This window comes from Malus sylvestris, chromosome 16 (assembly GCF_916048215.2).
Source record: "Malus sylvestris chromosome 16, drMalSylv7.2, whole genome shotgun sequence".
Classification (NCBI taxonomy): domain Eukaryota; kingdom Viridiplantae; phylum Streptophyta; class Magnoliopsida; order Rosales; family Rosaceae; genus Malus; species Malus sylvestris.
The window spans coordinates 19,398,494-19,412,845 of record NC_062275.1 but is presented as its reverse complement, the minus strand read 5'-3'; the positions used below and the strand labels follow the sequence as shown (position 1 = coordinate 19,412,845).

Below are 14,352 nucleotides of genomic sequence, written 5' to 3'. Positions count from 1 at the left end.
CACATTCTCACCTACCTTGACCACTTCCTTGGTCGCCATCCTCTTCCTCGTGGTACACAACTCCTTCAAGAACTTAGCATACCTCGGAACTTGCTTGATTGCATCTAACAAAGGTATGTTAACTTGAACTTTCCTAAAGGTTTCAAGGATATCCTTTTCTGCCTCTTCTTTCTTCGTTTGCATGAACCTACTAGGAAAAGGCACATTTGAAGGGAAAACATTAGTATGAACTGAATTGGACACATTCTTACCTTTGTGGGACGAATTGGGCAGATTTGGGACATTAGGGACTTGCGGCAAAGGTGGAACCACCTTTGCCGTGGGCTGCTTTGATGCCTCATCTTCCATTTCCAAAAGTTCATCCTCATTATGACCTGTTTTTGGTGTAGGACCTGCCCCAACTTCCTTACCACTTCTTAGGGTGATAGCTTTGGCACTTTCGAAACCTCCCTTCGGATTTGGAATGGTGGAACTAGGGAGTTGTCCGGGATCTCGAAACTTACCTACAAACTCGGCAATCTGCCCAATTTGTTTCTCAAGTTGATCCACCCTTTTATCTTGGTTTTGCATAGCCTTAGCTTGATCTTCCTGCCCATTAGACAACTTAGTTAGTATCTTAAGAAGTGCATCATTGTCAAGAGACGTACCTGAGGCACTTGGGCCGGATTGGGCTTGATTTTGGGGTGGGCCGTAGGTTTTGGGAAAGAACCCCGGGGGTTGTTGCCTAAAGCCTCCTTGGTTCTGAGGTTGCTGGGGATCCCTCCACTTGAAGTTTGGATGGTCTCGCCACCCCGGATTATACGTGTTGGAGTATGGATCATGCCTTGACTGATTTTGGCCTTGAAACCCAATGGCATTCGCACTCTCCCATCCGCCATTCTCAATCAACTGTGGACATTTTTCAGAGACATGTCCTTGGATGGAACATACGCCACATACAGTTGTTCCTTGCATCTTCATGCCCTCGGCCATCTGAGACACAAGAGAAGTAAGATTAGCCAATTGTGAATGAAGATCGGAAGTCGAACTTACCTCATGTACTTGGTGCCGTGGGGGTCCTCTTTGGCCTACACCTTCGTACTGTTGAGCGTTCAACGCTCTATTAGCAATCAAGACCTTGGCAGCCATGGGTGTCTTGTCCACCAATGCTCCCCCCGCCGAAGCATCAAGCATTTGACGTTCTAGAGGTAGGAGACCCTCGTAGAAGTATTGCAACAGTAACTCCTCCTTCATCTGATGCTGTGGACAAGAAGCAACAAGTGATTTAAACCGTTCATAATATGTAGGAAAAGACTCACCTTCTTCTTGCTGAATTCCGCTTATCTTTTTGCGGAGGAGGATGATGCGAGAAGTTGGAAAGAACTTCTCCAAGAACGCTCTCTTCATACTTTCCCACGATGTGACAGTTCCGGGAGCTAACTCATATAACCAATCCTTGGCTTTATCCATCAAAGAGAATGGAAAAGCCTTCATCTTCAAGATATTTCCGTCAACATTGACGGGAGTCATACTAGAGCAAACTACTTCAAATTCTTTCAAATGTTTGTTAGGATCTTCCATGGACAAGCCATGGTATTTAGGAATATGATGAAGTAAACTTGACTTTAATTCAAACTCATCTGTCTTACCGTGGGCAGCCATGGGGTATTGAATGCACAAGGGCGCGGCATTATCCAAACCCGAGGCGGAAAGCTCCTTGAGTGTACGATTGTCCATGGCCATGCCTTGGACTTCTTCAAATATCCCTGCCGTGGCTTCCTCCTCCTCTTGTTGTACGTTTTCTTCAAGGTCAGATTCGGAACTGGTTGGATGATGCTCTTGCTGGTTCCTAGCTCTCCTTAACTTCCTCTCAAAATCGTCGTCAAAATCCAAGATGTTTGTACGAATCGGTTGAGAGCTTCTAGTCATACATTAGTACCTAAGAAACAAGAAACAAAAATTAGGTCAGAAACTTAAATTAAGTCAGAAACAAAGTGAAATAAAAGAAACGAAAACAATCCAAGGGATTAGCAAAATTGCTAATCCCCGGCAACGGCGCCAAAAATTTGATGCGAAATAGATTAAGCACACAAATTAAACCCTCTTTTTGTCAAATTGTAGCAAAGATGTAAGTAGGGATCGTTCTAGACCGGGGATTAGGAGGGATTGCTAAACGCTTGGAAACTGACTTAAAACTCAAAAACAAAGTTTAAAAACACTAACTTAGACTCAAAGAATGCAAAAGTAAAGGTTAAAACACTTAAACAAACCTAAAACTCAAAACAGCAACTAGAAGGCTCAAAACTGCCTAAAAACCACTTTCTGGGCAGTTTTGAGCACCTACACTAATTTGGACGAAATTTGATGAAAACTTGAATCAAAATACTTAGAAACACAAATCAAAACACTTTCTAACTAATCTAAGACTTCAAATTAAAGGGGGATTTGTTTTGGATGAAAATTTAACACAAAACAGAAACTTGAAACTAAACAGATTGTAAAAACGATTTTGGTGAAATAGATGGATAAAAGGCTAGTTAGGAGGTTCTTCTCCACACATGTCACACTTGCAAACAAAACGATTTTCAGTTGTTCTTCCAATAAATTATAAATACTCAACGCCCCAGATTAACCGTGAATTGCACTAATTAACCCTCAGTTTTTCCACAAGTTATTAAGTTGGATGATTGCATACGACAACCCAAAACATTCCCTACAAGTTCCCTACATGAATTGCATAATAGAGATACAAGCAAGAATCATTACGTTCTATGAAAAACATAAGCATTGACGAAGCATTTGTTACTATGAATTGCATGAAACTTATGCTAAGAATTCATTCAACGCGATCGTTTTCAAGCGATCTTCACTACTTGTGATTATAAGATTGTAACTATTAGGTGAAACTCCTTCATAATCTAGCATCATATTCATGCATGAAAACTAAGCGTGCACTCTCAATCAACATACACAAATAAGTTATCAATCAAATAGATGAACGAATTGAATCCATAACTCATGAAATAACAACTGAATGTAATCGAATCAAATTGCAAGCATGTACATGGTTTCGAATCACCCCCCAACTAAGGGGGTTTAGTTCCTCATACTCACAACACAAAGTTTATTGAATTGAAACATCGAAGACATAAGAAAGATTACACCTAAAATGCCAAAGAAGTCCACTTTGAAATCTGCACAGAAAGCTCCTCTTTCTTCTTCTCCTTGCTGCGGCAGAGATGGTTTTGGGGGTTTTTGGATGTGATTTTTGATGTAGGAAGGGAATTAGGATGGTATGGGGGTGCGGCAAGGTGTGTGGGTGGTGTATGGAGGTGTAGGATGGTGTATAGAGGTGGAGAATGGTCGCTGGAATGGATGAAGGCTGCGGCAAAGTGGGGAATAGGGTTTTGACGAATTTCTGAATATGGAGAGGGAGAGAGATCTGCGGCTAGGTGTAAAATACATATATATAGACACCTAAAACCCTAAATAAATCAGATTAGACAACAATGGGCTAGGGTTAGGTGCGGCACTTAAGTGAACATGGGCTAGGGTTTGTAAAATAGGCTTCTAGGATGGAAAGGTGCGGCTTGGGTTTAGGAGGAATGGACTAGGGTTAACATGGCAGATTTTAGATGATTAGGCCCTAGGGTTCGGCATGGGTTGAAGGTCCACAAGGAAATTTGGGTTTAGGTCATCTAAAAGCCCAACGCCAAGAATAGAAACTCTCGAAAATGGAAACCTCCAAGAATAGAAACTTCCAACTTTTAGAAACTTTGGTTGCCAATTCCGATTTAGGAAAGATCGACCCAAAATGGAAACTTTTAGGCATAGCTTTCCTACTTCAAGTAGGAAACCTCAAATCTTCAACTCTTCAATTTCATCCCAACCTTGCGTTCCAAGCATGTCCTTTTTACTTCAAGCTCACTTTCTGCTCCAAAAGCTCCAAACTGCATCATTTCATGTAATACGTCCACTAAACCTGAAAACACAAGAAAGTAGCTTAAAAGACTACTTTAACGAAGAAAACATAACAAAGATGCATAAGAACTAGCTAACTAAGGCGCATAAATATGCTCCTATCAGACAACGACGTGATCACCACCTCCCCACGCGCACGCGACCCCACGAAACCCTAACCCTTCCCAAGACCCCTCCTTCTCTTCCTTCTCCTCCAAAAAAAAGCACCCGCCAGCCACTAAACTATTCTTCTTTTATATATATATATAGACAAAGAAAAAGAGAGAGAGAGAGAGAGAGATTAAAGAGAGATCGAGAGAGATCGAGGGAAAGAAAAAAGGGTATAACCTCCCTCAGCTCCCCAAATCATAACAGAGCTTCGCTTATTAAAGAGAGAGAGAGAGAGAGAGAGAGATTAAAGAGAGATCAAGAGAGATCGAGGGAAAGAAAAAAGGGTATAACCTTCCTCAGCTCCCCAAATCATAACAGAGCTTCGCTTATTAAACACCAAACCCCATGAACACTTTGTAATTTTGAATTAGTTTTCTCTACTTGTATATTTTTTATATATACTCACTTAATTTCGTTTCAGTCTTTTCCTTCTGCGAGCTAGTATTAGTATTACTGCGCTTTCTTAATTTTATTCAATATTCTCTCTTTCTTCTTTGTTCTTAGTTGATTCTTTCAATCAAGCTTACGGGTTTTTGCATCTGTTTCTTATTCTCTCCACTAATCTCATCTCACCACTTCTCCATCGTCTGATCATCTAATTTGGCCTGCACTTCATCACCCGTGTAACTCAATCTCTAATGGGTTCCTCACATCACCAATTAATTCAATCTAATTCTCTATCTTCTCCCCAAGTTCTCTGATCAACTTCTACTACTCTCTCCTACTAGGTTGCACAAGCTTCCTTCGCTTCTTTTGCTTCTTGTTTTTCTTTTTTTTTTTCGTCTTGATGAGCTGTCTGCATCATATAGCTTTGGCTTGGTGATCTCAAACTGTGAAACAAGTTAAACAGGGCAAATTGACGAGCTTGTCTTTATATAGTCTTCTTTAGTTTTAATTTCCTCCTTGTTATACTTTCCCTGAATTTGATCATCAATTGTCACTCTGGCGAACCCCTGGTGGAGTGGTAATTTGGGGTTACCGGGCATGGAACCGGTAGCCACCAATTCATCAACGCTGAACAAGCAGCGCGGCCTTGAAATCTCTATAAACGAAAACAGCGGCAGAAGCAGCGGCAGAGACGAGGATGACGACAGAGACCATACTGAGCCCAAAGAAGGTGCGGTCGAGATTGGATCCCGCCGGCCAAGAGGCCGCCCTCCAGGATCCAAAAACAAGCCCAAACCTCCCATCTTCGTCACCCGTGACAGCCCCAACTCCCTCCGCAGCCATGTCATGGAGGTGGCCAGCGGCACTGACGTGGCGGAGAGCGTGGCGCAGTTCGCTAGGCGGCGGCAGAGAGGCATGTGTATTCTTAGCGGGAGTGGCTCGGTCGCCAACGTAACCCTAAGACAACCTGCGGCTCCAGGAGCTGTGGTGGTGCTTCATGGGAGGTTTGAGATTTTGTCTCTGAGTGGGGCGTTCCTTCCTGGTCCCGCCCCTCCCGGGTTTACTGGGCTGACGGTTTACTTAGCCGGCGGGCAGGGGCAGGTGGTTGGGGGCAGTGTGATGGGGTCACTAGTGGCAGCAGGGCCAGTGATGGTGATGGCAGCAACATTTGCAAATGCTACTTATGAGAGGTTGCCTCTTGAGGAGGATGAGGAGGGTGGAGGAGGTGGAGGAGGCCATAATAATGGAGGTTCCCCAACTCGTGGTGGGAGCAGTGGAACCCAGTTGGGGAGTGGGGGGCATCATCATCAGCAGCAGCAACTCCCTGATCCTTCATCTGGACTTCCAAATATTTACAGCTATCATCTGCCTCCAAATCTGATCCCTAATGGTGGCCATGGACAGCTTGGGCATGAGGCGTATGCTAATTGGGCGCATTCATGACTACCTTTCTAGGAAAAAGTGAGAAGAAACTGAAGAGGTGGGAGGATTTGTATTTTGTTGTATTGAAATATAAATTTTAGAAACAAGATTAAAAAGTGAGAGATGTGAATTAAGATCTTAAAGATGGACAGAAACTTTGGGGGTGTGTTTCTGTGGATGTTACAATATAAAATCTGGCTTAGCTTTAGTTTCTTTGAGTTTAATTCGCTGCCTTTTGAGATGTTCAGTTGCAAGGAAAAAAAAAAAATTGATGTCTAGTTTCCAATTGGGTTTCTGTCCTTTAATTCAGTTATGCTACAAATTAATTGTTCATAAACTGATGTGTTATTCTATTTAATTTCTTATTGTGTAATTTTTCTTGGTGGAGAATTTTGGTTCGATCTAATTTTTAATGATGTGCCAATGATTCATAGTTTATCATGATATAATGGACTGGACTTGGATGATATGATGAGTTTTTTTCTCTGCAGCTAATTATTGCACATAGTTTCTGTATTCTTCTTAAATTTTACACCTGAAATTTGCTCCCAACATGCAGGAATCAAATTAGCAGCAACATTTTGTCACCTAACTTTTTATTTGGTTTTTTTTTTTTCCTTGTTCTTAGGGTTTAGGGTTAAAAGTTAAAACGGGTTAGTCATATGATTACAGAACTGAATTCATAAATATAGTTGCTATTCTGCAGAGAAAGTGTGGGTTTGAGTGAAGAAAAACAGGGTTTGGCCTTCTCTTTTGAAATAATATAACTTTCTGTTTCGCCAAGAAGAATCAATGATCATCCAGGTCTATTTTTGACTTTATCATCAGGTGTTTTTTTTATAGTAATGGAATCCATATTTATTATACATTTTTCCAATGTTAATTAACGTGTGGACAGGGTTTCTTTGTTAGTTTTTTTTCTTCCAATTATTATATTAACTCTTTCTGTGTAATCTCAAGGAATTAGGTAAGGAAGTTGAAATTAAATTGTGTCCAAAGCCCGACTTCTTTTTTTCTCCTGTCAGAAATGGTCACGTTGAATCAAACCCTTTTATTAAGGTTTCAGTCCGAATATTATGTATATATTCGTGCGCGCGCGCGCGCATCAAGCATTTTATGTAAAGAGATTCTCAATTTCTTAAAAAAATAGGAATTAGGTGTGGGGCTCACTCTACTTCGAACTTCAACGAACTGAACCATTTATTTTGTAAGTCTCGTTTCATAAATCATCCTTACAAAAATTCAATTCAATCCGAAACTATTTGTCTATTTAATTATCAAGATAAAATTTCATTGTTTCTTATATAACAAAGTATTCGTTAATTTTTTTGAATTCAATTAAATGTCTTAAACATTTCCGATTTGGCTAATACTTTGCAAGGATGATCTATGAGGTGCAACTTGAAAAATAGACGGTTTGGATCGTTAAAGTTTGATGTGATGTGGACTTCACAACTAATCCCCATTTTTATAAAAAAATAAAATAAAAATGTGTGTGTGTGTGTGTGTGTATGTGTGTGTGCACTATTCTAAAATCCCCGCCTAGTGCCTGCGGTTGGCTATCGCTTCGATTAATGTCTAGGCATTTGAAAATTAAGAAAAGGCCCCTAGACCTGCTTAGGTGCCCACCTAGACCGCCTAGGCACCCGCCTAGCCCGCCCAAACCTTCATAGGCACTCGCCTAGGTTGCAACTCACTTAGACAGAAAATAGATGACTTTTATTTTGCATTTTATTTTTTTCAATAAATTGTAAGAGACTTATTGAATAATTAAATGAATACACATTATATGCATGTTCCCCATGTTTTCATTATGTTCCAATACTTCCTAATATATATGTCATTCTATTTTGTAGTTTATAATGAAATTATATATATTTTAAGTATAAGCATACATTTATTTACACAAAATATAATAGATTTACTTAAATCCGCCTATGCTCTAGGCCCCAGCTTACCGCCCGACTAGCGTCTAACGTCATTTAGAACCTTTTGTGTGTGTGTGTGTGTGTCCCACAGCGAAGAATGCCAAAGAAATATGAGAGCAAGAAAGAGATAATTTCACTTTGAACGTTGTTCTAGCACCTTCACTACTTTCTGTTCTAGATTAATACAAAATTTTGATGCATTCTACACCAATCAAGTTATTAGTCTCTTGAATCTTCATAGGTAAGCAAAACAAAACCCTAGACCCTATTATTATTGTTCATATTTGTACGGTGATTAAATTAACTTTTGCGAAATCTTTGTAGTTTTATCAGTTCAGGCCTTTGATGATTTTTCTACTCATTCAAACAACTATCTCAATCTTTTTTTTTCATATTGTTTTTCCTTGACACTCTTTCTCGTTCATAAGATCCCCCATTCCTTTGAACAAATTGGGAAGGAAACAAATATATAGCTTTCAGTTTTTGTGAATGTGGACACCATTCTTTCCTTTCATATCTCTGCTATAATGTATTTGATTATTGTATCAATATTATAAGAAATAAGTAGGCAACTTAATTTCAATAAATACCAAACACATATTTGGAATTGTTGAAGTGTGTTCATATGCACGGTGCGGACCACGCCTTCTTGCAGCTTTTCTCTAACTACATGACAATGTATTTCTATATGTTTTTTTTCGCTCATGGAAAAAGGGTTTGGATGCAATGTGAAGCGCTGCTTAGTTATCGCAGTACAATATGGCTGCTTGGGGATCCTTAACTCCCAAGTCATTGACGAAGTATTTCAACCAAGATAATTCCCAACATGTGGAAGTCATAGCCCTATACTCTGCTTCAACTATCATCTCGATGATATAGTTCGTTTCTAAAACCTCCAAGAAACTTGTGAATCACCAATCATTATATAATAGCCTGACATGGACCTTCTAGTGTCTATGTTCTAACGCAATCTGCATCACAGAAAGCTCTCAATAGTAACGAGCTTGTAGAGGAGAAGAAAATGCCTTGTACTGGTGTGCTCTTGATGTATCTCAGCAGACCATGGGTTGCATCTATATGTGGTACCCTGGGTTTGTCCATAAATTGACTTAGGACATGCACTAAATAAACCAAATCCAGTCTTGTGATCGTTAAGTATATCAAACGGTCAATGAGCCTTATATACGTGCACTACTAGGAATAACATATTAGGCGACAAAGAGGAAACTGTTGCGCGACGGTGACACGGGTTCGACCCTCAAAGTTTTGCGCAACGGACGTTGAAGTTCGACCCACAAACTCTTGTGCGACGGACATGTAGGTTCGATCCACAAACTCTTGCGCGACGGATATAGGGGCCGTCATAGTAAAATTTTCAAATTAGTTGTTTAAATAATCTTTTATTTATTTATTATTTATTTGTAAATTAGTTTTATAAATAATGTATTATTTTTTTTTCATTTATGTAAAAGTGAATTTAATGAAAATAAAAATAGAAAATGTAAAGAGGAATAGTGAATTGAAAAATTATTGTAAATGTACATGCAATGGAAAAAAAGTATTTTTAAATTTGAAAACAATTTAAAAGAAAACTAAAAAAAGAAGTATGCGACGTCACAATCGATGGCTGGTGGTGTCGTTGCTGTGTTAGGGGGCTAGGAGGTCGTAGCTACTGCGACGGGGGGCTGGGAGGATGAAGCTGCTGCTGTGGGGGGCTGGGAGGTTGTTTCTGGAGGTAGTTCAACGTCACAGAATTGAGTGCCAGAGATCTAAAATGTGCGATGTATTTGGTTCATCAAATTGTTTTGGACCGCAATCTGAGATTGTTGGGCCGCTATCTGCTGCTTCAAGCCTGACACTTCAGATGTCAGCGAATCGACTTGTTGAGTTCTTTGCCTAGAGGATAAGGCAGACGGGTCCCGAAGGTGGGCTTTCCTTCCCACGCCGACAATCGAGGGTCTGATCAAGTGTGTCAGTTATGATCTGAAACCCAGCATCCTCAAGGGGAAACACCTCCTCGATCGGGGTCGCTAGGGAAAGATGGGAAGCCACCTCCTCCAAAACTGTCTGGCCCTTCTTTACCATGGTGGACTAGAAAACTTAAAATAAATATACAGTTACCTTACGTCACTCCTCCAACCTATAAGAGAAGAGTCGTGACCCGGATCGATGAAGAAGTTTCTTCTTTGACCAATTGATCGAGTTTACCTTCACTTTTTTTTCTGTTGAATTAGAAAAAACGTATTAGTTTAGATATTTATAACAAATGAATGAAAAAAAATGCAATGTTTATTTTAAATTGTAATTTTTTATTAATATATTATTGAAATATAAATTATACGTACCAAGTCTTTCTCGTCTTGAAAATGGCCACAGAGCCACTCCCATTCATCCCGACGGTCCAGCAACTCCATAGGGCACCCAACTTCTAGAACGACCTTCAGACCGTCATATAGCTCATAATGCTTGTGGAGGTTGCTCTTCCATTGAGTGAATCTACTAGAGCAAAGGTTGTTGATGTACTCCATTTGGTTGGAATCGAGGTTGGAAAACTCATAGTAATGCTGCAAAACTCAACAAATAAATAGTAGTTAAAATTTATAATCTTTGTATACTTTAATAAGAATGTAGTATTTAAGGTTGAAAATATTTACCGATAATTCATAAGGTACATTGTCCTTGGTTTCTTATGGCACAGCTCTCCATGACTCCCACCTGAGGGGGCAATGGCTCTTGATAATGCAGCCAACGTCGATGGCCAACGCACTATGTTGCTCCTTTGTTGCAGCCGCATGATGTCGAGGATCCCACGTAATGGTGATCTTCTGGGTTGTGGTGCGAGTGGTCTGAGAAGTCTTTTGTAGTCTGCAAGGGCCCCTGATTTTTTTTTGACCTACCAAATAAACAAAGTAAACATTAGACGATTTCTATTTTCTTCCGAAAATTTGGCAGAACCTCCCTTAAAACCATAACATTTCCTAAATCCCGCACATAATATAACAACATAAACAACACATCCACCCAACAATTGAAATAGTTTATACCAAATTGGGATGTTAAAACAAAATTTACAACTTATTGATATGACTTCTTAGTGCTACTTAACAATCATTAATATAGGTCAAAATCACATTTCAAAATAACTAGCTAGCATGCATGTTATTCTCTGCATAAATTAAAAGATCAGATCGATTTGCATCAAATATTTTTAACTTTGCTGCCCAATTATTAGAGGTAGCAAACTACAAAGGTAACTCAAAGAAATAAAGTTAAAGACTTATTGTGGTAATACAAACTGCAAAAACGACCTATACCGTAAAATTCATAGAAAATAATTTGTTTAACCATAAAGTATGAAAATTTCCCGATTCAAAGTAGACACCTAAAATGAAGTTGTGTTAAATTTCAAGGATTTTCGAGCTCGGGAAGTATAGCAAAATTTAAATCTAAAACAGGCATGTTGCTGTTTTTCTAAAAAAATAAACAAATTTCAACAGCATCAAGTCACTTTAGAAATAAAGCAGATTAATGATAAGGGAATTCCATTAAATTTAATAATTTCCCTCAATGTTTCAGTGAACAAAATTATACTTACAATTGCTAATATATGCTTCCTTTTATATCACATTTGGTTTTTTAGGGAGGTGTACTTAGCTCTTATGAATCATACAAGTTTCTTCAAAAATCAAGAATAGTATTTAATAATGATGCTCTTTGAAAACAAGATCAGAACGATTATTGTGCTTGAAGTACTTCAACTGGTGTATACAGTCAAGGATATAGAATCATTTTAAATAAGCATCTCCATAATTATATGTTCCCTTATTTTTTTGGTTAAATGTGTTTGCATATAAGCTATCTACACTAATACACACCAGAAGAGGAGGAGAAGGCGGGAGGGAGGGAGGGAGCAAGCTTACCTATTTGGGACGCCTCTCCATGGACAGAGGAAGCGTCACTAGACGGTTGAGCCTCCTCAGACATCAGGGGTCGTGATGAGTCTATCGGGCACTTAGGACATGATGCGTCATCGAAGAAGTCGATGACGCAGCAGCTGTAGACACCGTTGGCCCCAATGGCACGACCGAAGGGACACCTGTTATGTCCAAATTAGGTGTGGAGGTGGCAACAACATTACCTCCTTGAGAAGGTGTCTCACTGCCCCTACTAGCTGCCCGCTGGTTTGATATTAAGTTTGACATCTACAAAAACAATCATGAGATAATCAAAATATTATATGCATTTCATTTCACATATATAAGGTGAATGAAAAACAACACAACAAAACCCAAAAAACCATAAACCATGATTTCTTCAATGCTTGAAGCCACTAATTATAAGTTATTTGATCTTTCAATCACACAAACATCACACTAGTTGCTTTATGTATCCAAAGAGTGATAGAAGCTCAATTTTATTTTCTAACTTGTACAAATACCAAAGCATTTCACATAATAGGTTCTAATATGAAGGCTTACTTTGTAATGCATGTCACATATCATAAAAAAATAAAGCAAAAAACTCATGCATGAAAGGGATGTCATTTCGCAATCATCCTATAGACAAATGGAGAATCAAACACAGAATTATCAAAAATTTCTTCTATTCTTGATTCAGAGAAAAGTTTGCTTGCACTCCTCAAAAGTTGCTTAGATGACTGAATATAGAAATGGCCCCTGTCAATGATTATTTCATAGACCTTGCTTTATTTCCCCAATACCAAAGAATCCTTGTTGATGCCCTCCTTGATATGTGGGCAGAGTTATATGAGGGATCAAATGATAATGTGTCAATGGTGAACCTCTATGAGCTCACCGCCATTTGGCCAGTCTTGTAGTCACAAGGTATGTAAACTATACTTTTGTAACTAATTTACTATTTTGATATGGTCTTTTAGAAATTTCTTCTATGAAACTAAATTTTGATCACAACCAGGAATGAGGATTTGGATGGATACTATGGTGAACACTTTGTTATCCAACATGATATGCTTAAATTGCTATCAATCCATGAGAGTCATGAAGACTCGATAAGACATAGACTGATTATAAACATACATGGATTTGGATGTATACTAAATCCCTTAATTCCAACCTAATTTTAACCTTAAATCCCTAAATGTTGTAATTACTAGGTGCTTACCTAGTAATATTGCTACGTCATGGAGAGGGTGTGGCGTCAGAGTACCGTGGATAGCGATATAGTCAGAGAGACAAAGAAACACAAAGAGTGCGAGAGAGGGAGAAAGGAGCTTGAGGTAGTGAGTATGAGATATAGAGAGTGTGAGAGAGGGAGAGAGAAGGAGATAGGAGTTTGAGAGAATTGAGCGAGAGAGGGAGATAGAAGCTTGAGAGAATCAGACAGAATCGAGAGATAGATTGAGTGAGTCTAAGAGGGAGACACAGAGTTAAGGCATTGAATTTGTTGATGCACAAAACCGGAGGGGTCTTAGAACAACGTAAATTCGATCGTGAATCTGCAAGAAAGTAAAGAACACAAGATGTATCATGGTTCGCCCTAATGTTTGGGCTACGTCCACACTGATGTTGATATTGTTTCACTCTGAATGGTGAATATACAAGAAGGCAGTGTGCTCTCTAGCCTATTTTCTCTCTTCCCATGGTCTGAATCTTGACCTCCCTAATGAGGAGAGTGGGGAGTCCTTTTATAGAATAAGGGCTCCTCACTTATTACATATTTGCCCCTTTATTTATTACATAATTACATTTGAGTCCCCCAAGTATTTATACGAGGTCTAAATACGGAGGCCCTAAGTATGGTACAAACAGTAGTCCCCCAAGTCTTCAGTCAAGAAAGTCTTTTGGCTGGAGACTTGAAATTCAGTCCATGTATGGGCCGAAGTAACTAGATGTCGTCTAGAACTGATACTCGATATGAGGCAGTGCTTAATCTGAAATGATGCTTAACTAGAAGTAACATATTTTGCGAGGCTGCTCGGCTTGTGGCATATGTTGCCTTGGTTGGCTCGGCTTGTGGCGTTGAAGGTGAGGGAGTCTATTTTATAGAATAAGGGCTCGCTCCTCAATACATAAATGATAGGCTAGAGTTGATGCTCGCTGCGAAGCGGTTGCTCAGTGGGCGGTGATGCTCTTTAATGCTGATGAGGAAGTCCCTTTTATAGAATAAGGGCTCGCTCCTTAATACATAAATGATGGGCTAGAGTTGATGCTCTCGGCAAGGCGGTTGCTCAGCAGGTGGCGATACTCTCTAATGATGGTGAGGGAGTCCCTTTTATAGAATAAGGGCTCGCTCTTCAATACATAAATGATGGGCTAGAGTTAATGCTCGAGGCGAGGCGGTTGCTCAGCAGGCGGCGATACACTCTAATGATGGTGAGGGAGTTCCTTTTATAGAATAAGGGCTCGATCTTCAATACATAAATGATGGGCTAGAGTTGATGCTCGCGGCGAGGCGGTTGCTCAGTAGGCGGCGATACTCTCTAATGATGTTGAGGGAGTCCCTTTTATAGAATAAGGTTTTGCTC

At 39.6% G+C, this 14,352-nt stretch overlaps 1 protein-coding gene across 1 annotated transcript; it reads left to right on the top strand.

Moving 5' to 3' along the window:
* Positions 1 to 4,213: 4,213 nt before the first annotated feature.
* On the top strand, positions 4,214 to 6,349 carry LOC126606724 (AT-hook motif nuclear-localized protein 20-like). Its single transcript, XM_050274109.1, has one exon. It carries the CDS (start codon positions 5,095 to 5,097, stop codon positions 5,938 to 5,940), a length of 846 nt encoding a protein of 281 aa, XP_050130066.1. The 5' UTR covers positions 4,214 to 5,094; the 3' UTR covers positions 5,941 to 6,349.
* Positions 6,350 to 14,352: the final 8,003 nt, after the last annotated feature.

What these genes read in the sequence shown, in the direction of transcription:
- LOC126606724 (XM_050274109.1), top strand. Translation starts at nt 5,095, where the DNA reads ATGGAACCGGTAGCCACCAATTCATCAACGCTGAACAAGCAGCGCGGC.